The sequence below is a fragment of the Mirounga angustirostris genome, unplaced genomic scaffold, assembly GCF_029215605.1.
Source record: "Mirounga angustirostris isolate CCGP_5_RB_7025 unplaced genomic scaffold, mMirAng1.0.hap1 SCAF_13, whole genome shotgun sequence".
Lineage (NCBI taxonomy): Eukaryota > Metazoa > Chordata > Mammalia > Carnivora > Phocidae > Mirounga > Mirounga angustirostris.
The window spans coordinates 74,184,473-74,205,939 of record NW_026991721.1 but is presented as its reverse complement, the minus strand read 5'-3'; the positions used below and the strand labels follow the sequence as shown (position 1 = coordinate 74,205,939).

General features: G+C 44.9%; 1 protein-coding gene across 2 annotated transcripts in view; it reads left to right on the top strand.

Annotated features, from left to right (window-relative positions):
* Positions 1-48: 48 nt before the first annotated feature.
* Positions 49-21,467, top strand: part of MAML2 (mastermind like transcriptional coactivator 2) — a 340,696-nt gene continuing 319,277 nt past the window's right edge. Inside the window, exon 1 of one of the 2 annotated variants that reach the window (XM_064577182.1) lies at positions 49-1,889. In XM_064577182.1, coding sequence (XP_064433252.1) covers positions 1,377-1,889 — 513 coding nt within the window. In that variant the 5' untranslated portion in view covers positions 49-1,376. The remainder of the gene's footprint in view (positions 1,890-21,467) is intronic. The other variant, XM_045894658.3, reaches the window with a different exon arrangement.

Here is a 21,467-nt window from a genome sequence, read left to right as displayed (position 1 = left end):
AGGGAGCCGCGGATCAGCTCTCCCGCCCGCCCCCTCCCCCCGCCCCCATCTGCAGCTCGCTGGCTCTCTCTTTCTCCCTCTCTGTCTCACTCTCTCTCTTTCTCTCCGTCTCCTGTCGGAGCACAATGAAAGCCTGTGTATCGCCGTGACTCCGGGCGGCGGAGCCAGTGTCAGCAAAGCGGCTAACAACAGACGGGAAACAGAAAGGAAAATACAAGCTACTTTTTTTTTTTTTTCCCATCTATAAAGCGGAGCAATACAAGAGATAGAACCACATTGCTTATTGCGAGTCCAGACCCTCAGATCCACTGGCCGGGGATGGAATGTACAAAAGTGGACAGAAAAGTGGCTGGACATGACTCGGTGCAATTGGCTGGAAGTTTGTAAGTTTGACCATCGTTTGTAAATTACTCTCAGAAGAGTTTGTCTCTCTTGATACTGTGTTAGAATAGAGCCGGGGGTGAGGAAGCCTAAGCGGGAAGGAAAAAAATGTGTTGAAGGATCTCTCTCAGTGGCTAGCGACTTGATCAGACTGCTTTCATTTAAGGCTAGGAAACCTTAGAGGGAATGAGGATTTTACCGGTGATTGGATTAGCTGAAGAAAAGAGCATGGTCCAAAAGTCCAGTTACTGACATTGTTAACAATTGAAAAGGCATCTCCCTCTTTTGGGAGAAGACAACATCCTACAGTACCCCAAAGAGGAGAAAACACCGGAGCCAAAGGAAAGGGAGGAAAAATTAAAAGCCAAAAGACAGCCTCTCTTGATTTTTGTACATTCTGAACATTGACTTCGAAAATTTTCTGAAACAGCACTTTTTTTTCTAACCCGAGGAAAAGTAAAGGCTGCAGGTTACATAGACGTGGTAGAGCTGTGTTTCTCTGCAGAAACATCCCCATAAAATTTTTTCTGAAACAACTAGGTGAGGGGGAGTCCAGCTCTCTATTAATACCCCTCTCAATTCCCTTTGCTGTCTGTTTCTGTCTCTGGCTTGACAAAATCCCTGAATTCTTGCTCTGCCCCCCAGATCGTGTGTTTACAAAGTACCTAGTGGCTCTCGTCAGCGTGGTGGGGGGAAAAAAAAGCCCCACCAACTCTGTCCAACTTCTCAAGAGCTGTCAAATGCAATTAGAGTAAGTTGATAAGTGTTTGTTTCCAACTAATCCTCTGCGATTGGTTTCTGTTCTGTCTCCTCACCCTCTTTTTACTAACTCCCCTCCCCCACACCTTCTCCACTGCTCCCCCCAACCTCTGAAGACCTCTATTCATGTGGCCCTGAACACTGAGCTCACATTGTCAAAAACAGATTTGGCTGCAATAGCCAGCAGTAGCCTCCTTCCACCTCACCATCCCAGAGGCAGCATTGTACCCAGTAAGATGGGGGACACAGCGCCCCCACAGGCCCCCACAGGAGGGCTAGGGGGGGCCCCTGGGGCGGGGCTCCTTGGAGGGGGCTCAGTCACCCCGAGAGTGCACAGTGCTATCGTGGAGCGCCTCCGGGCTCGGATCGCCGTCTGCCGCCAGCACCACCTGAGCTGTGAAGGACGCTATGAACGTGGTAGGGCTGAGAGCTCAGACCGGGAACGAGAGAGCACCTTGCAGCTCCTGAGCCTGGTACAGCATGGCCAGGGGGCGAGGAAGGCTGGCAAGCACACCAAGGCCACCGCCACTGCGGCCACCACTGCTGCCCCTCCACCGCCCCCTGCTGCCCCTCCTGCAGCCTCTCAAGCCGCAGCGACAGCCGCCCCACCGCCCCCACCAGACTATCACCATCACCACCAGCAGCACCTGCTGAACAGTAGCAGTAATGGTGGCGGTGGTGGGATCGACGGGGAGCCGCAGTCACAAGCTTCGACCCCTGGGGACCAGAGGAACTCAGCCCTGATTGCGGTAAGGCACCTGGTTTTCTCATGATTCTGGCTGTGGTCCGGTGGCCGCTTGTGAGGGTAGAGCTTGCCTTGGCCTGAGGTGGAGCGGACAGCAATGAAAAGGGCCAAGGTGTTACCTGACTACCTCCAAGGCCACTGGGTAGGCAGTTGGTGCGGTTTTACACTCTTACTCATCGAGTTCTGCTGGTGCTCATTCATGGGCTTTCCTACACTCGTAGGGTGTCGCTTAGGCAGTAGAAAGCCCGAGTTTTCCAGAGGCCCTCTGGCGTCAAGAGGTGGGTAGGCTGGCAAGATCTGAGTGAGCCACTGAGGAAGGCCCTGTCCTCACAGATCCTCCTGTTTTGGCTAGCCACCTCTGATTAGGCCCAACAAGCCGTTCTTCAGCCTGAAGGCATCTGTCAGTCCCGCTGACCTTCATCGAAGCCTTTTCCTTCTTTTCCCTTTTCCCCTTCCCCCTTTGAAGTGGCCCCTTCTTGGGTTAAGAGACCATAAGTGGCGGTCTCTAACACAGAGAAGTTCCATGAGTGTCCCCTCAGTCAAAAGCGAACTGTGGGGGAAACATCCCCAAGACCAGTGAAGGAATGTTTTTGAGAGGCTTGCTCCCTGATTTCCCACGGACGCCCCCACTGCGCCCTCCCACCTCGCTTCTTTTCCCAGGCCCCACAGTCAGGTAGCGCCAGCTGGCAGCGTTCATGACCGTGGGCAGGCACGAAGGGGCTGTCTCTGCGCTGTCATCCGAGGAAGTACCTTGTCTTCAGCCACTCCTGCTGACAGGACATCAAACCTGAAAGTTCTGATGAAGCTTCTGGCTGGGAGTTCTTCCTCAGAGGCACAGACACACCCCATCCCAGAGGGAGTATCCCTTGAATCATTGGTTCTCCGTGCCAGTCCAGGTCAGGTGACTGCCTGCCCTGCGCGGCTTCCCCTGGAGCTGCCCGGCCAGTGGCCTCTGGGTAGAAGGTGGAGCCCGGCCCCGCAGCCCGGCAGGCTTCCTCCATTTCTGAGGTCTGTGGGGCCCCTGATGTTCTGTGTCCGCTCGCAGCGCAGCTCCAGTTTGCCCAAGCCAGCCCTAATGAAAGTCAGCAGCGGGAAATGGCCATGCGAGTCTGAAAGTACTGAAAAAGCCCAAAGAACAGGAGGGCAGTGCGTCGAGCTCCTTTCCCAAAGGAACTTGAAAAGGAGCTCTAGAGAGAGGACACCCCCCCTCCCTGGCCCGGCCTATGGGATGCTTCTTTGTGGCTCCTCCTGATCCCCAGCCCGGGTGTGGGGTGATGAAGTTTCCAGAAATTCTAGGAGCTCGGGTAGTGGTCTTCTGTCCCACCACACACACATTTTGCTTGGGTTGCCTAGAACTGCAACTTCCTGGCACGAGTTCCAGATGAAAATTAACTGCTAACAGTTAAACTGCCCAGTGTTTGCTGTCTCATCCTTGAACACAGTTAACCTGTGAGGTCCTGTTAGAGCTTCAAGGCCTAATTTCCCTTCCCCAGCACCTGTTCCATCCCCACGTCTCCCTGGAATTCCCTAGGAGAGCAGTGGGAGTTTGTTTTGTGAAAGGGAGCTGCTGAGGTGAATGGGGGTGGGGATCAGGGGAAGTCACTCAAATGAAGCGAAGAATGAGGTTTGTATGTATGTGTGTGTCCCTGGCATCTGCAGCCAAAAGTATCTAAATGCCTTGATTGTCCCCAGTAAATTTATAATCTGTCTGCAAGTCTCCCAATAATACTGCTTTGTGTGCTTCGCAGTCTCCTGGTAAGTGTTTCTGGGGATGATACAGGGGACGAGGCGCCCAGCCTTCTTCAGTGCAGAAGACCGATCTCTGTCCTGGGTGCCTGGGAGACTGGAGGTGGCACTCCTGTCCCAGCCTCTGCAAGGAAGGTGGCATGTCTGCTTACGGCCGTGTTCTTTTGATTTTTGCTTTTCTCCAACATGGACGTAAAATGAGGCTGCCTCTTTTGGGGGGCTGAGCTTTGGGATGCAAAATGAAACCAACCAACCTCAGTGGTTATTGTAACTACCATAGTGACATCCATGCTGGGAGTAAGGGAGAGGACGGGGTCCTGCCTCCCCCGACTGAAGGCTTACTGCTGCAGAAGCCAGACGTGGCTGTTGTACCACTCGGGTTCTAAGGGAGAGTCTGAGCTCTCCCTCCCAACCATCAGCCACCTCCTAAAACGTTGCCTTGGAGGAGACCCCTCTCCGAGCACAGCGATGATGAGAGGGGCCATGTGAGGAATAAAAAGAACAGTGTATTTCTGCTGGTTGCTTTTTACTGGAAACGTGTGGCATTGCACAGGTTGGTCCCCAACCCCCCTTTTGGTTATTGGAAATTCCCTTCTCCATTTTAGCTTCTAAATTTGGAGCTTTGTTACTCAGCATGGTACTCAGAGATGGGGAGGCAAGTACTGTATTAACCTGATAACATTGTGTTTGAAGGGAGGCCTGGGCACTGGGGAGTGATTCATCAAGCCCATTAGGTCTGCAGGTCTTATTTCACGCGGGCTCCTCTTATTTTCAGAAACACTATTAATTTAAAGGGGTCTTTGTGCAGAATGAGTGGCAAAATTCTTTCTTAATTTTATTGCTGTGTCCGCAACCAGATTTATTTCTGTCTGGGTGTGTTCAGTGTAGCACTTTAATAGTTAATCCGTATGACATAAGTGGCCATAAAGGTCCTTTCAGAGAGAGAGAGAGAATATTGATCATCTAAAATCAAATATGCACTGCATCCTCAGATGAAAGCCCTGTATGCTGCAGAGTTGCTAGGACAATGCCTAGTATGGAGTCAGTAGTATTTGAACGTGGATGGCAGGGGAACTTCTGGTCTGTGGGATCGCGCTGGCTTGAGGGCTGTTGTACTGCAAGAAATATATAATGTCTGGGTTTTTCCCAATAGCCTAAGTTTCAAGAACAATGCAAGAATAACCTCCAAACCAGTTCTAATGCTCTCCACATTGCGAGCCTAATTCTGCTGCCCTTACTCAGCCAATTTCTTCGTTTAGCTCAAGTACAAGTTCAGGGGAAGCCCCATTGCTGCAGAGACTACAGGAACAGGGCCTTTCAGAGGGCCTGGATTATAGGGCTTTGAGCAGATATGCATTTCTAACCACTTGGAGCAGGCTTTAGGCACTAAATCATTTTCTGGTGAAGTATGTTTGAATCTTTGAATGAACTGTGAAACTGAATAATTGCTGGTCCATGGAACAGTAAGGTTTAGAGCTTCTGCAATTCATTATTAATCTTTCCCTTTTGCCTGAGACAAGCTCTTTTTTCTGTTGCATAGACTGTGTTGCTAGGATGGATAGATCAGTGGTTCCAAGTCATCTTTGGCTTTAGAGATTATCTTTTCTCTAACGTAGTGTGGAGGAAAGAAAGCAGATCAGACAAGGAGTCGGCCTCCTCGATTCTGTGCCTGCTTGATCACTAACCAGCTGGGTGACCTAGGACAAGTTACTTAGCAGTCATCTGTAAAACAGAGAGAACGGTATTGCTGTCCTAGCTTGTTGCGAGAAGCAAATGAATGTGTGTTTCTGACCAGGCGTTGGGAAAAGTAAAGCACTGCAGAAATGCAAGACATTATTACTAGTATTGCTAATAATAAGCTACTAAGCAACGAATCATAATACCAGTTTTTCCAGGGATTTAAAGTATACTTGAGCTTTCAGTTGTCTGTTTTAAATGGTGAAGTAGCTTTTATTGTAAATAGAGGGATTGGTATTTCAAATTTAGCTCTGCCAAGATAAGGCTGAGTATCAGTGTGCTTAAGTGTTCCTGAAGGTCCCAGGGACTCTTAGTTAAAATGTGCAGTGTTGTGAAAGTGTTTAGGGTCTTTGCGCGCATGTCCTTTACAGGCCCCTGCCCGGACCAGTGTCCACCAGGGCGGCTAAGGAATATTAGAAAAGTCGTTTGCACAAATGGCGTGGGAAAGTTAAATACTTTGTCAACAATAGTCTAAAATGTTAATTGTTAGCTTAAGAAAGTCAAACAAGTTAAATCATTGCCAGAGTTCCCTGGTTATTTTTAACTGATGATAATCAAGTTTCCAATTGACAGTTCACTATCTGAGAGCTGTAAGTGGGGGTTTGAGAACAGAAACAGTTCATTGGGCAGATCTGGGTGTCTCTAGCTGTCTACATGATAAATATCCTCCCCAGGACAGTGATAGGAGTGTTTACATTATTTATATATACAGCCATCATTTCCTTAAGAACTGACCTATTTTTGTTCTGTTTTCCAGAACAAAGTAATAAAGGGAGAGTTCTTATCTCTCCAAGACCTTCCTACTACTTCTTTCAAGTAAATATAATTATAAGATCTCACAAAGGCAGAAGAGTTCAAGTGGAGAGAGAAGTTGGCACAATCCTTTATCAAAAATGGACAGAGAGCTTGCTTTGACAGCGAGGGCTGTTATGTCAAGCAAGATGCCTTGCTTGTTTGGGTCAGTGTTTGTTTACAGAAGGCATCTGTGTTCTTTGAAATGATGTCCTTGTTAGGTGATGTTTTTCAAACCTTAGAGTTCTGAACCTTGAACTTTAATATTGTGTGGCTTCCCTACGCCTGTAGACTTTTGTAAGTTACCAAGACAAACATGGGTTTTCAAATGTTCTAAGACATAATAATTAAATATGACTAAAAGAGAAGCTGTGATTAGCTGTTCTTGTTTTTAATTGTTGTTGTGTGTGTTTGTTTTTCACGCTGCTATTTAATCTCAGAAAGCCTGGGTGGAAATTTTAAAAAATCATCCGTTCTGCCATGCATGGCAATGAAGCTATCCTGAGTGGATTCTACTACTTCCTTGTTCTTTAATCCAGGCCCTTATATGTGTTCATAGGCTGGATCATGTTTAATGAAAACAATTCCAAATTCTTTCTTCTGCATTTTCATGCTAATTTCCCTCACACTCTAACAGGCTCTGTGGGAGAATAGGGAGAAATACTGCTAAGGACAAAGTCCCTGCTCACTTACCAGTCTGCTGGGCAGATCAAGACCACATCGATAAAGGAACAGTGCAAGTACTAACTAGGTGGAATGGACCAAAACTGATGTAGAAAATCAGAAGAAAAAAGGAATAAATATTTATTGAACCCTAGAATGTCCCAGGTACTTTTTTATATAATACCTTAAAAAAAAAAAAAAAAAACAGAACACCCTGGTGAGTAAGCAACATTTGCCCCACTTCATGAATAAGGAAACCGAGGCTTGGAGAAATAGTAAATGAAAGAATTTAGTGCACAGATTTTATATTTTGACCTGTATTCGTATCCCACTTCACACCTACTAGCTTTATGAGCTTGGAGAAATAACTTCATTCTTCTTGGGCATCGGTATCTTCATCTGAAAAACAAAGCTAGTGCTCTTTAACAGAACATTCGGCACAGTGCCAGACACACAATAGGTGCTCAAAATGTGAGTGCTGTTAGGAGTTGGTAGGACAGAGCCCCCGGGTCAGCTCTGTGCGGGACAGCAGCAGGGCCGGGGAGGAGGGAGCCTGCGGAAACGTGGGATGGGGTAGCAGACGGCAGACGGGTATCAGCGTCAGGTGTGGGACAGAGCGGAGCCCGACTGACGGGGTTGGGGTGAGTAGTGAGGGGGACAGGTGAGGTTGATCCACTCCTGGAGGGGCTGAAGCTCTGGCAAGCTTACGTCAGTAGCCCTGGAAAATAGTAGAGCAAGGAAGGCTCGGAGGAGTCAGCATCTATAAAGCAATAATAATCCTTCATACACTTGAAGACAAGTAATACACTTCCCCTCCAGCAGCCTCTTCTCAGAGCCCATTGCCTAAGTGTTCTGTATTACCTATCTTCAAGTCCCTTGAGCTGCTTAATGCCTTGCTATTTACACACTTCCCTTATTCCCAGTGAGTTATATACAGCATGACATGGCCTTTGGCATGGAAAGGAGATGGTTTTAAAAGCACGCTCGCTAGACACAGAAAAGAAACTAAAAGAAGCAGAACCAATGACACATACCTCTCTTCCCAGGCTTGCTAGGCCTTCCAGTGCAAATAAGAATTGCCCTGTGGGCAAAAGTGTCTTCTCTTGATGTGTAAACTTAGCTTCCCAACAAATGAGTTTGCCTGTTTATAAACTTGACAAAAGTCTTTTCATTTAAAAAAAAAAAAAAAATTGTGAGCAGAAACCTTATGAGGAGCTGTGATTCCAGATGGCCTTTGAGATTTGCTTGCTTGCTTGCTTGCTTTTTAATGCAGATGTGTTCCATATCATGTACTTGTCCTCAGCTTCAGTGGGATACATTTCCCCCAATTTGGTCCATGTTCACAGGGCACAGGGAAGGTACCCTATGGAAAAGATGGCAGAGGAGAAAAGCCAACACTTTCTGATTGAAGGTATGACGTTGGGATGCTGACCATAGTGAATGGGCTTGCTATGGCTGCCAGCTTCCACCCTTTTCTACATGTATCTAAGGGGCAGATGTGAAAGACTCAAAGCTGTTCCATTTCCTTATAGAGAGGTTGAAAAGAGACGTTCACATATTCTCCACAAGTTTTAAAGAAGGCTAGAGAGTTGGGCCCTCCCAAATTGCTGAAGGAAAGGCTATGAAAATGGGCAAATAACAGTATTTACATGCACTGTGCTCTCCACGCTTAGATTCTTTGCATGTGGATCTGTTTGCAGGCTCGGTCCCCCAGAGAGAGATTCTGAACTGTCTTTGTGCTAAATTAAACATTAGTTTTCTCCTTGGGAACTTGATCTTCCATAGACGAGGCAACAGTATCTTTCTGAGAGAGCTCCCAGCTAAGCCTTTCCCTCAGGAAGAGACCAGCTCAGGAGCCTTTTCACCTCCTGTCTGCTTCGCTGGTGTGAGTGTGTGTTGCATAGGAGTTGTTAAGGCTAACCAGGTCTAGAAGCCCGTAGAGCAAGGACTGGTACTCTAATCCTTGGTATAATGCTGAGGGACCCACGCTGGCTTAGCATAGAATAAATGGAAATGGTCAGAGCGGCACCCAGATCATGGAAGATTTTAACCAACCATGGGAAGGAGTAGTTCCTTTGCTCACTGCCTCCCAAATTCTGTACCCACAGCAGTGAAAGGGAGTATGTTAAATACAAGCCGTCTCATTTCTAGTTATCTCTCATCTCTCAACCCCAACAGGGCTGGTTCATACTGATCTGAAAATAGGACACTATTCTATCAATTTATGGAGTAGCATAAGCCCTTAGAAAACAGACCAAATTCTTTACTCATAGATGAAAAAATTAAAGCCCATTTAAAAGAGTAGTAGAGGCTGGACTAGAACCCAAGTTTTCTATTCTGGGTTATTAAGAGTTGTCCTTTTATTAAGGACTTTTTAAAAAAGATTTATTTATTTATTTAAAAGATTTTTTTTATATACTTATTTGTCAGAGAGAGAGAGCACAAGCAGGGGGAGGGGCAGAGGGAGAAGCAGGCTCCCCACTGAGCAGGGAGCCCCATGTGGGACTCGATCCTAGGACCCTGGGATCATGACCTGAGCCAAAGGCAGACCCTTAACTGACTGAGCCCAGGCGTCCCAAGAAGCCCTCCTTGACTTAATATTTGTTAAGAGGGAAAGTCTCACGTTAAGTGTTCTTACCACAGATAATAGTAAAAATTATTATTTTTACTAGGGCAGGAGAAAACTTTGGGCAGTGATAGGTGTGGTTATGGCCTTGGTGATGGTGGTAGTTTCACGGATGTACACTTATCCCCAGAGTTACAGAGTTGTATGTATTAAATATGAACAGGTTTTTATATGTCAATCATAGCTCAATAAAGTGGTTAAGAAAAAGAAGCTCTTCGGAGCACTGAGACCACCATATAAAGGAGGTGGTGTAGCCAGCTGGAGGATGAGTGTCCACATGCAGAGGACCAGGGTACCGCTGTCACTGACCAGCTCCAGCTGCCAACACGAGAGTGAGGCCAGCTCGTGCCAGCCCATCCTCCAACTCCGTGAGCCACACGAGTGAGTGAGCCCCCGTGAAGTCAGCAGAGGAACCATCCTGCCAACCTAGAGAATCATGGGAAACATCACATCATGATTTGCAGCCAATAAGTTTTTGGGGTGGTCTGGGGTGGTTTGTAACTTAGCAAAGGTTAAGCGAATCCAAGCTGGGAAACCTTAGCGGGGGTGATGGCTTCCCCAGAGCTGGTTACTTAACATCTCCGAGACTCATTTTCTGCTTTTTATGGTGGTAGAAACTGTGCCAAAGCTTGCGAGGATTAAATGAGATAATACGCGGGAGCAGCTAGTGTGTGGTCTGGCCCGTGGGGGAGCTTCACAAACATTCCTTTCCTTGCTTGCTCCTTTGTCCCTTCTCCCTGGGCTCTGATTTGAGCCCCCCTTCCTTTGTCATCTCCCTTTGTCATCTTTATCACTCTCACTTCATGTGCCTCAACATCCTTAGAGGCTCTCCCAGCTTGCCGGTCCTCCGAACAGCAATTTATTTTTTCCCTCCTGGATGATGGCCTGGTGCTGTCATTCCTCCTAACTACCAAATTTCCAGCATTCTTATTACGCTCCAGGGAACACATCTGCCTTCGGTAGTCTCCCCTTAAAATAGAAAAGGGTTAACCTCATAAAGATGTCACTCCCCCTTGTACTGCTCTGCTGCCCTTGGGAGAGTCAAGCGGCATAGTAAATAGAGATGGGCAATGTAATTGCATTCGATCTTCGAGGTCACAGAAGACTTTGCTAGCTCCAACAGCGTGCAGGGGAAAAGGTAAGCATGTTCCATCTTGAAGAGCCGTGTTTCTGAACTCACCTTTTCTTTCTTTTTTTTTTTTTTGTAGCACATTATTCCCAGTCCCTCATTCTTCCCACCTTACAATTCCCAGTAAGTGAATAAACAAAGAGGACATGGTAGAGTGACACTGTATTCTACTTACTAACCAGCGATAGGGTCAGAGAGTCCTGGCCTAGGAATTAGATGTTGAAGGTCCTAGTGATACTAACTAGTCGGGCAACTTAGCCAGTCCTTTTACCTCCTTGGTACTCACTTTCCTTCTTGGAAAAACAATACGGGACACCTGGTGAGTGGCTTGGATCACCTCAGAGGCCCCTTTTGGGTGGATACACTTTGAATAAGTTCCCTGGTATTTCACTTTTGCTTTTCACATTTCGGTGTCTCCTTTAAATGTATCTGTTAGGAAGAACTGAAAGAAGGAAAGGTGACAAGGGGGAGGGTGTTTTGGTTTTTTTTAAAGGAAATACTAGTGAGGAGGGTCTGAAGTAATCTTGGGAGCAAGGTCCAGCTGTGGCAAAGGCCGAGTGCACAGCCCTATTAATTGCTTAACACTCTTCCTGGGAGTCATGAACAAATCACTCCGTCGCTGACCCTATTTGTTGGAGCTTAGGGTTCCAGTATGAAAAACAGTTGTAGGCCTAGAGTTTGATTCATTAAATTTCTTTTTAGAGGAAGTACTGTTTTTGTTTGCCTAGATTATGCCAGCTACACTTGGAACATTTCTGTGGGGGAAGAAGATTCCCGAATGAGTACCCTTGTGAAATAATTCATGAAATATAAAATGTGAAATGCAAAGGAAAAGACTCTTACGGAGCCTGCCTTCCTTAGGTATTGACTAGTCTGTCTGTCTCTCTCGTATACACACAACTGAAAAGTGCAGATTAATGGGTGGGATTTTATATGTGTCACCACTTCATTTTAAAAATATGTTTCTGCTTTCAAGAGGAACACAAAAGAGAGTCATGAGAAATTGGTCTGGGGGAGGGGAATTCAATCCACTGCTTCTTTTTTTTTTTCTTCTTATCACTAAAACCCTAAGCAGAGAGTGTAATCACCTATTTCCCAAGGGCAGCCCTAAGCCCTTAAAACTCAGATCTGTTTAGGGATTTAATAGAACTGGAAAAAAAAGGAATGCACAGGATCTGCTCCAAACAAATCAACAGAGGAAAATGTACCCAACCAAATATTAAATCTAGAGGATTTCTTTGATAGCATCATTCCCTCCCTCCCTGTCTCTTGATTTAGTTAGAGCACAGCTCTGCAAATTGCATCTTTATGATTCCTAGAATCTTTGGGGTCTGTGGATCCCATCTTGGGCTCCAGGCCAGTCCGGTACATTTTCTTTCACAAGACAAGATGAAACTAGCAGGAAGCCAAGAGGGTCATTTGGTTGTGGCTGTCATTCCATTTTGTTTCCAAGGGTAGACACACTCAGCTTCATTGTCTGTTAGATTAGAGCCTTAGAGATGGTGATTTTGTCTAGTAACTTTTAAACTCCTTAGCTTTTCTTCTAAGATTTTTTTTTTTTAGATGAAAATGTCTCGGTATTATGCTATGCAACATTGCTTTTTCTTTTTAAAAATACTAAGATAAGGAAGTCAAGTTGCCTTTTTTCCAATAGATCGAGTCTTACTTTTGCTTAGAAAACGTACCCCAGGTCCCCATCACACACGTGCATATGCACACCCCCCCCCACACACACCCTTTTTTACCATGATTATTTTTAGTATATGGACACAAATTGGTTAATGGGTGACTTACCAAGAACACAGAATGAAGAAATACATTAAAAAGTATGGGAAAGATCAGTTTTAAAGGAAATTGCTCCAGAAGACAAGGGTATGCCAAGTTGCAGAAACTAGGAAAGAGAACATTGTATCACAGCGCTAAGTGTAGAGTGACAAGGCATCTCCATTCTGGTCCAAGTTTTACTGCTAGCTAAAAGAATGACCTTGTGGCCAGTCACCCCTCCTTTGCTGCTTAGTTTCCCCATCTGCAACCCAGAAATGTTGGATTCCACAGCACTTTGCTTGGCTGGACTATTCTTGTCATACAGGATTCAGCTCAAATATCACCTGCTTGGAGAGACCTTCCTGGCTATCCTAACTCACGTATACACACGGTTGATCTCTCTTTCTCTCTCCTCCTCCCCTATCACTACAGAGGTGTTGTCTTCATAACTTTTATCACCATCTGAATTTATGTCACTCCTTGTTTGCTGGTGCATTTCCCATCTTTCCCCACTGGAACGCAACCTCTGTGAGACCAGGAAGCTTGTCAGTCTTGTTCACTACATGTGCCCCAGCCCTTAGCAGTTCCTGGAGCATTTTGGATCCACAGTAAATATTTGTTGAATGAATGATCATATCAATGGCTTTGAAACTAGAGATGTCTTTCTTTCTTTCTTTCTTTTCTTTTTTTTTTTTTTTTTTTTAAGATTTTGTTTGAGAGAAAGAGAGAGCGAGCATGAGTGGGGTGAGGGGCAGAGAGAGAAGCAGTCTCTCCACTGAGTAGGGAGCCCGATGCGGGGCTCCATCCAGGACTCTGGGATCATGACATGAGCCAAAGGCAGATGCTTAACTGACTGAGCCACCCGGTGCCCGAAACGAGAGATGTCTTATGAGTCTTTCAGGAATGGAGGTATGAAAGAGAGAACGAAGAATGCGTGGTGGGCCTCCGAAGTCCCCACCTCCTGTTGGATTATGCATTTTATACATATAAAACAGCACGTTTTTAATCACACTGAAGTATATACAGAGAGAGAGCCATATTTATGGGTATAGGTATAGATATGCTTTAATGTGATTAAAAACATGGTTCTAGTGCTACAGCCATTTGAAAGACACAAGAGTGTGATGATCATTTAAGATTTTTCCCAGATTGAAATTCCAAAGCCCAGCCTCTCCTCGGTAGAAAACATTGGTACAAGGACAAGGATGATGGAGAAGTTACATATACCGAGCGAGTGCCGTATGCTGGGTCCTGCGTTAGTCCCTTGCGCCGCACAGGAGAGACAAAGTTCTTATTTGATGGAGTTTACATTTTCATGGCGGGCGGGGGAGGACAGAGCGTAAAACAAAGGAATGAGATAAATTTAACTAGTGATACAGCGCACAGCTCTTTGTTCCTTCAAGCGGCTGATTGGAGATTGATTTGGATTAATTAAACGGAAGCAAATCTGGGAAACACTTCAGGAAGTAGAAAGTGATAAGCATAAACAAACAGCTACCCTCAGAATAGGAGATGGGCTCCTTTGCCAGTGCCCGGACAGCTGCCTGCACTGTGGTCTGCTCTGGCCAGTCTGTGCAAAATGCGGTTCCGACGCTCCTAGGGAGGAAGGTGGTCATGTCAGCATCGTCTGTGCTTTGGAGCTATTGTGATCGTTGCGTTAGAAGTCACTGAGATTTGAGAATTAAAGAGAAACTACGGAAAGGCAACCTTGGGGGAAAAGAAGAATATTGCCCCTCCTTTGCAATAGAAAACAAATAGGAAATTAGCATCAGGACCAAAAGGAGGTAGAGGACAGTAGGTTCTCCCGGGGGCAGCCCAAAGCAGTAAGTGTAATTGCAATCATCGTAATAATACCCTCTTACCTGTACGCAACCCATATTGCCCGCACGGAAACCCTATGCTATAAATAAGGCAAGTGGACAGGGTGCCTGTGTGGTTCTGTCGGTTAAGCGTCCGATTCTTGATTTCGGCTCAGGTCATGATCTCAGGGTCGTGAGATGGAGCCCCCTGTTGGGCTCAGCTCTGGGTGGGGAGCCTGCTTAGGGTTCTCTCTCTCCCTCTCCCTCTGCCCTCCCCACTCTAAAAACATAAATAAGGCAAGTGTAGCTTTTTAAAATTTTCATATGGGAAACAGACTCGGAGAAGTTGAGAAATGCTAATAATATCTTACTTTTGAATAACAAATTTGCAGTTTACGAAGTATGGACGCACACATCATCTCAGTTTGTTCTCTGGGGCATTATTATTTCCATTTTAGAGACTAGTAAAGGAACTCCAACTGGCCCACACTAACTCCGCTAGTGAGCAGATATGCACCCTCCTGACCCCTGGGCCTGTCTGTGCAGGGCGCACAGCTGACAGAGTGGGGGAGCTGAGCCCCAAATACATCACCGAATTTGCATCTACGATGAGGGCACTGAATGTCTTGCGCTTCCAGAAGCATACCCACACACGATTTGAAGCTGTGACTCTCTCAGAAAGAATGTCAATCATGAATGGAATGAGGATGTCAGGCACCCGGGGCACATCAAATCTAGAGTAAGGGAGGCTGAAAAAGGGGAGTCTTGTTTTGGGGGGTTTTTTCTTTTTAAAAATTTATTGATTTGTAAAAATGAATACAAGGCAAGGCAGGAAAGCTTTTTTTAATTTAGGAAAGCCCACAATTTGCTACCCGTATTTCTTGTGGATCTGGTGAGCCGACTCATAGGTCTTGGGAGAGAGGGCTCCACGGTTGTTACGAATAGAAACTTGATCTGGAATCAAAGAAGCAGCTTTGCCTCTGTAACCGAGATTGGTCTAAGTTTTTCTCAGTGCTCTTGCTTATTTTGGAATGAGTATCTTAGATGGAACTTAAGGGAGAGAACTGCAGCTCTTTGCTGAAAAGTGATTTTTGAATCCATTCAGATCCAAGTTGAATCTGTTTTTCATGCTGATGGGGGTTTTCTCATTACCCGGAGAAAATGCAGGAGTTCGCAATTGATGGGATTTTGCTTCGAAGTGGACTATATCTTATTTATCTTTGTATTTCTAGGGCTTGCAACAGTGCCGGATACCTAGTAAGTAAATGTTTGTTGAAATTAAACTGTGGGAAGCATGAAGTTTTGAAGGACCCCACTCCTTTCTATTTCTGTGACTAAACGTACCATTCACCTGATGTGAGACGCTGCTCTTCAAGAGAGCCTTTTGGTTCAGTGTTTGTTTTGTTTTTAAATCACAGTCATTAAGTGTTTAACATGTCAGGGACTCTTCTAAGTGTTTTTAGAATATGAACTCAAGTGTCCTCATAATCACATGATGAAGTAGGTACAATCTTATTTCCATTTGACAGATGAGGAAGGCACATGCCCAGGTCACTCAGCCACGAGTGGTGGAGTCAGGATTTGAACAAAGCAGGGTGATGCCACTGCCCATGTGTTTAGTATGTTTAGTTTCCTACTGCATATAGGAGAAGGTCATGACACAGGTAATATCAGACTTCAGCTCACACAGGACTCAGGCCTGGGTTTGGAACCCCAAGTGCAACAAGGCATTTGAAAGTCAGTAGTGATTAGAGCTAACTCATTGTCTGAGGTGCAGATGAAATTCAGAATGAATGCCTAGGGGCTACAGATTACTCTTTGAGACCGTTTCCAGCCTCCTGGTTTTCAAGAGGTGGAACACACTGGAACATGTAGGGTCTGTGAGTGACAAATAGGTTTTGACTTGCACGCCAAGGGAGGTTGGTAGTAACCCCCTGAAGGGCTGTGAGGAGGGTTCTAAGGTGATATCCAAGCTTGGTGGGAAGAGGGCCATGGTGGTTCATTATTGGTATCTGCTCTGGGCAGAGAGAAGGCAACATGGCTGACAAGCCCCTGGAATGGATATCTTCAGGACCAGGAATACAAATCTGGGGGATCTTGAAGAGAGATTCCTGGTGAAATGTTAACTCATTCCATGAAGGAATACATCAAGATCTGATGACACCACTTTATGAAGTTAGTTTTGAGTAGGTTAAATACATTGTAGCTTTAGGTTGTTAAGTGCCTTAAAGATGGGTACGTTCCTTGAAGACATTATAACCTCTGTTCTGAGAGCTCAGGGAGAAGGTGACTGAATTTTTTTTTTCAGTATTTTGTAAAGTGCAGTGCAAACTCAGCTTCATTCCCTCCCTGACTTGCAACCAGATTGCCCCTAAGCCCCTCTTCTGTGGAAATTCTGGAGAGACTATTACTTACGATCAGTATTCTGAGGGAAGTCCATTTTTTGGTAGAAGCAGAGACAGAAACAGTATAGAAATGGGAAAATGATGCCCCAAACGTGAGATCACCAGAACTTTCTTTTGGGAGTCAAATTCTGTGATAGCTGCCTTCGAAAAAAAATTTAGCAAATATGTGTTGAGGTAGGATGTCCCAGCCCTATTTTAGGTGCCAAAATAGAGTAGCAATTAAGACAAGTTCTATGCTCTCCTGGAAAGTACTTTCTCATCAATAGCTTCCTTTTACCCTAGAAGGTAAGTGATAGAGCATCCTGAGTATGTCAGTTCTCTGAGTTAAATGCCAAGTTTTGTGTGCTGGCATATATGTGTGGGCAGTGTGGACAAATACCATAGTTGTCAGGTTCTCCAAACACTCAAGGGCCAAAGAACCTGACGGTGAGGCTTGTGGTGGCAGGACGAAGAATCCACTGAAACTAGGCCTAGTGTATTTCTTCACTCTACACAGAGCAACCAATTCTAGGAGATCCAAGTGTTTCCTTTCTTTGTGTATCCGTTCATTCTGGTTTCAGGAATCTGAACAGAAAGCACACGTAGCTTTCTTCATGCCTAACATATTTCCTTCACCTTGGACTTCTGTTACTTATTTTGTTAGCTATCTAAGCATTTTCCTCTTTTCTCAAAGGCATGCGGTCCTCTAGCAGCAGCTGAACTCTTTTTGTTCTGTTTTGCACTTTAGTTTTGAGCCCAGTCCAGCGATTTGTTACTTTGTTTTTCAGCGACCTCCTACCATTTTGAGGCTTCCTCCCCTCCCACCTTGACCTCGAACTCCAAATTTATGTCGCCGTGTCATTGTGGGGAACCTCTTGGTGAAAAGGATAAAGCTGAATTGGAGCTTCATTGGGGGGATTTTCATAGCAACACTGACTCTTTATTATTAGCTGTGCACTCCAGGCTGCTAGAGCTCATATTTTGGCAGTGGACCATCAAACACCCTATTTTTAAGAGCCTTTAGCTTAGTTGTAAACATGTGCAGGGACTGGGGCTCACTTTCTTTACTCATATTTACCAAGAGCAGTTTAACTGTTGAAAAGTTGTTATTAAAAAAAAAAAAAAAGCTCAGACTTCAGGACTATTTTTCCACTCATCTAACTCAAAACTATGCATGATCTAAAAAAAGAAAATTTGGCATTTAGTTGCTTAATTTGATGGTCCAGTCATACTGGTAATTGAGGGGGAGAAGAAATGGAACTGCTAGGTCATTTTACTTTGACAGATGCCCATCAAACATACATGGAGGGAACGATGGCTTCTACACATATTTACATGATTGACCAGAACAGCTCAAAGAGAAGCAGTCCAGTATGCTGAGGAAATTGTTTATGCCCTAAAAGTCTTCTATATTTAGAATAAAAGTGTTCTATAGACACATCTCCTGGGCACTCTACATTCTGGAGACTTTACTAGTTCCATTAGGAGAACATAAATAATATCCCAAACTCTCACTGGCTTGTAAATACAGAGATATATTCAGAAATTTGGTGAAGGGAAGACTATCACAAATACGTCTATTACTTTTATCTCTGGGAGGAATTTAGGCAAGTGCCACAAAATACATATTAACCTTTTGAGGAGATGGTGACCTACAGGAGTTTCAAGAATTTAAATGTTCAAAAGGAGGGGTTGAACTTTGACATCTTCCTCTTATGATTTAAGATTCTAAAAGTTCCACTGTTCGGTCAGCTGAACAGAGCTGCTTTGGGGCTTTGGTGGTACTCTAAGTAGTACCCTCTATAATGACTCCCTTCTCTCAGCCTCCTGGTATGTCATCAGACCCTTGATTGTACCTCATTGTTAGTTTTGTAGTGGGGCATTAATTGACCGGTGACATTTGCCAATCAGGTATGACAACGAGTTAATTCCATTTCATTTCATCTCCCCCCTTGTTGAGCTGCAGTTATTCCATAGATACAACCTAACTTACAACAGCCATTTGATGGAAAAGCATCATGCTGTGAAATCATCTTGCCTAGTTTGCATGTCTCTTATCTCCCTAGGCCATTCCGAAAGCTCCCTGTGGCTTCTGTGGGATGAGCTGGTAATTCTTCCTGATGAATGTTCCTTTTGAGTGAGGTACCACTCTGGGCACTTGGCCGTATTCCGAAAAATCTCAGCTGGTTCTGTCTCAGGGCTGGCCTTCTATGTATGAGTTGTTACACGCTCATTGACTTCGTGGTGCTTATTCAATCCGAAACATACCTAATTGTTTTGTTTTATGGGTTATATTTCCTCCACTATTGAATGTGAGTTCCTAAAAATTTAAAATAGAATCAAAATTAATTTCATGTCAGCAGGAAGATTTTTTTTTTTTCTAAAAAAATCGTAAGAATATTTCTTCCCTCCCTTGGGGGGTGGGGTGGATACTATTCCCTACCCTGGAGCTTTTTCAGAATAAACAGAACTATAATTCTGCATCTGTGCCCTCCTGTAGTTACATGTGTGTGTAACTGTTCAGTGAGTAGCAAAGAAAAGGGGCCATAGTGCATCAGAAGAAAGAACACGTATTTATGTTTTCAGAACTTTCAGGAGGGAGAAGAATTTGCAGACTTGAGCTCTTAGAATTTCCTGTAAAAATTCTTATTACGGTTTTTGTTCAAAAGTTGGATGGTAATTGTATTATCTGTTGATGCATAACAAATTACCCCAAAACATAGCACTGAAAACTGTAAATTTTTCTTATCTCACAGTTTTTAAGGGTGGGGAATTCAGAAAGGTCCCTCAGGAGATTGCACTCAGTCATTGGCTGGGGCTGCGGTCACTTCAAGACTTGAGTAGGGATGGAGGATCTAATTCTGAGTTCATTGACATGGTTGTTGGCAGCAGTCGGTTGGCTATTGGCCAGAGGCTTAGTTCCTTGCCACTTTGGCCTGTCCTTAGGCTGCCTATGTATTCTCAGGTCACAGCAGCTGGATTCCTCCAGAGACAGTGATCCAAGAGAGTGAGAACCAGTACATAAGCCACAGTCTTTCACAACCCAGTCTCAGAAACAACACACCTTTGCTTCTGCCATACTCTGTTGACTTCATAGGCCAATCCTGACACAGTGTGGGAGGGGTAAGAACAAGGATATGAACACCAGGGAGTAGGTATCATTGGGGGCCATCTTGGAGGCTATTGAACATATTAATGTATAAACACTGGCCAGTAGCCCAGGTTACTATGTCCCCTACTGTGATTTTGAGGAAGGTTATACCACTGACTATCCTAAAATTAGGCCATCCATTCATTTCACATGTATTTATTGTCAGCTACATACCAGGCACTGTTCCAGGCACTTAGGATACATCGGGGAGTAAAACAAAGATCCTCACCCTCATGAGTCTTATATTCTGTTTTATAGTTTGCTTTTCATGTAACAAATGCCGTGGGTCAGGGGGCCCACGTGATTAGGGTAAGTACCTGGACTTCAAACCATTGTTTCACGTTGGCTTGCATTTGACCAACTTCAGCAGGAAACCGGGAGGGCTATTTTCCTTATCTGCAAGAATAAGGGGAGGCTTTTTAAAAGACTCGTAACAATACAATCTCTCCAGTGATTACATTCTTCTGTTAACTGTCTTAAATGATTACTTCTCTGTCTTTGATAGCTAAGTGAGGAAGTAAAGTCCATTACATAAGAATTAAGGGAAGTAAAGTCCATTACTTAAGAATTAAGGTTTGGGAGTCGACCCTCCTGGATTTGAGTCAGAACCCTCCTGCTTTCTCACTGTGTTACCTGGGCCTGTTGTGTGAATCCTCTGAGTCTCTGTACAACGGTGGGAACAGTAGCAAGTATCTTGAAGTCGTAAACTGTAAATGACTGAAAGCACTTACCATGGGATTTGCTACATAGATACCACTCAGTTTTACCTGCCTTTTCTTCATTTCTGACGGCATCTGACCGGCCCTTACCAGAGATGCTCCCGGAAATGACCCCTCGTTCAACTCAAACTAAACTATCCGAGACAGATACGTAAAAGTGCTTTCAATATCTACCTGATGGTTTCCTACTAATGCTGTTCCTGGTGCAGTATTTTGCTAAGTCCAATGTCGGACAGGGGTCTGGAGAGGAAAGACGCATGCGCTCTGGGGTTTCTGCCTTCATCGGTCAGTCCCAGGCACCTGAGCCAGAAAGGCCCATGATTTTCCTCAGCCCAGCACTGAGGCTTCCTGCCAAGGGGGTGCCTGCCTTCCCGAGGCTGGGAAGCCTGTGGCCCCGCTCTCGGCTCCTCTCTCATCTTCCTTCCTGGAGTGGTACCATTAGAGAAATTGGTGGTGACGGTGTAGGGACACTCGTACCACCAGCCCCAGAAAGAATATACAGACTGAGCCAAGGGTATGTTTTGGTGGGGGGCGGTGCAGTATATTTTTAGAGACACCTGGTAGTTTGGAGCTCTGTGTATTTTATATTATATATATACACACACATTATATATATATGTGTGTGTGTATATACAGATATACACACATATAAAACATCTATGTTTATGTATGTGTGTGTATATATATATAAATATATGATATGTTTGTATATATATATCTCCTCCTAATTTCCCTTTGCCTCCATTGGGCAGGAAGTGTGTGCATGGCTGACATATAATCCCTCAACTCATTGGAAGAAATGAACAAATGTGACCTATTTCCAGGGAGCCGTGGGCTCTGAATTAGTTAAGAGGAAAAGCATTCTAAGGACACAAGGGTGGAGAGGGCTGGGGAGGAAGGCACAGATGCTTTGAAGACGAGCAATCCTGAGTTTGAATCCTGGCTGTAACATTGTTGGCTCTATGACCTCGGCGGATGGTATTTTTTTAAACGGATCTAGGCCCGTTCATAGAGAGGATGGAATGATATACCAGCCCGTGAGAAGCACATAGCACTTAGAACAATAAAAAAA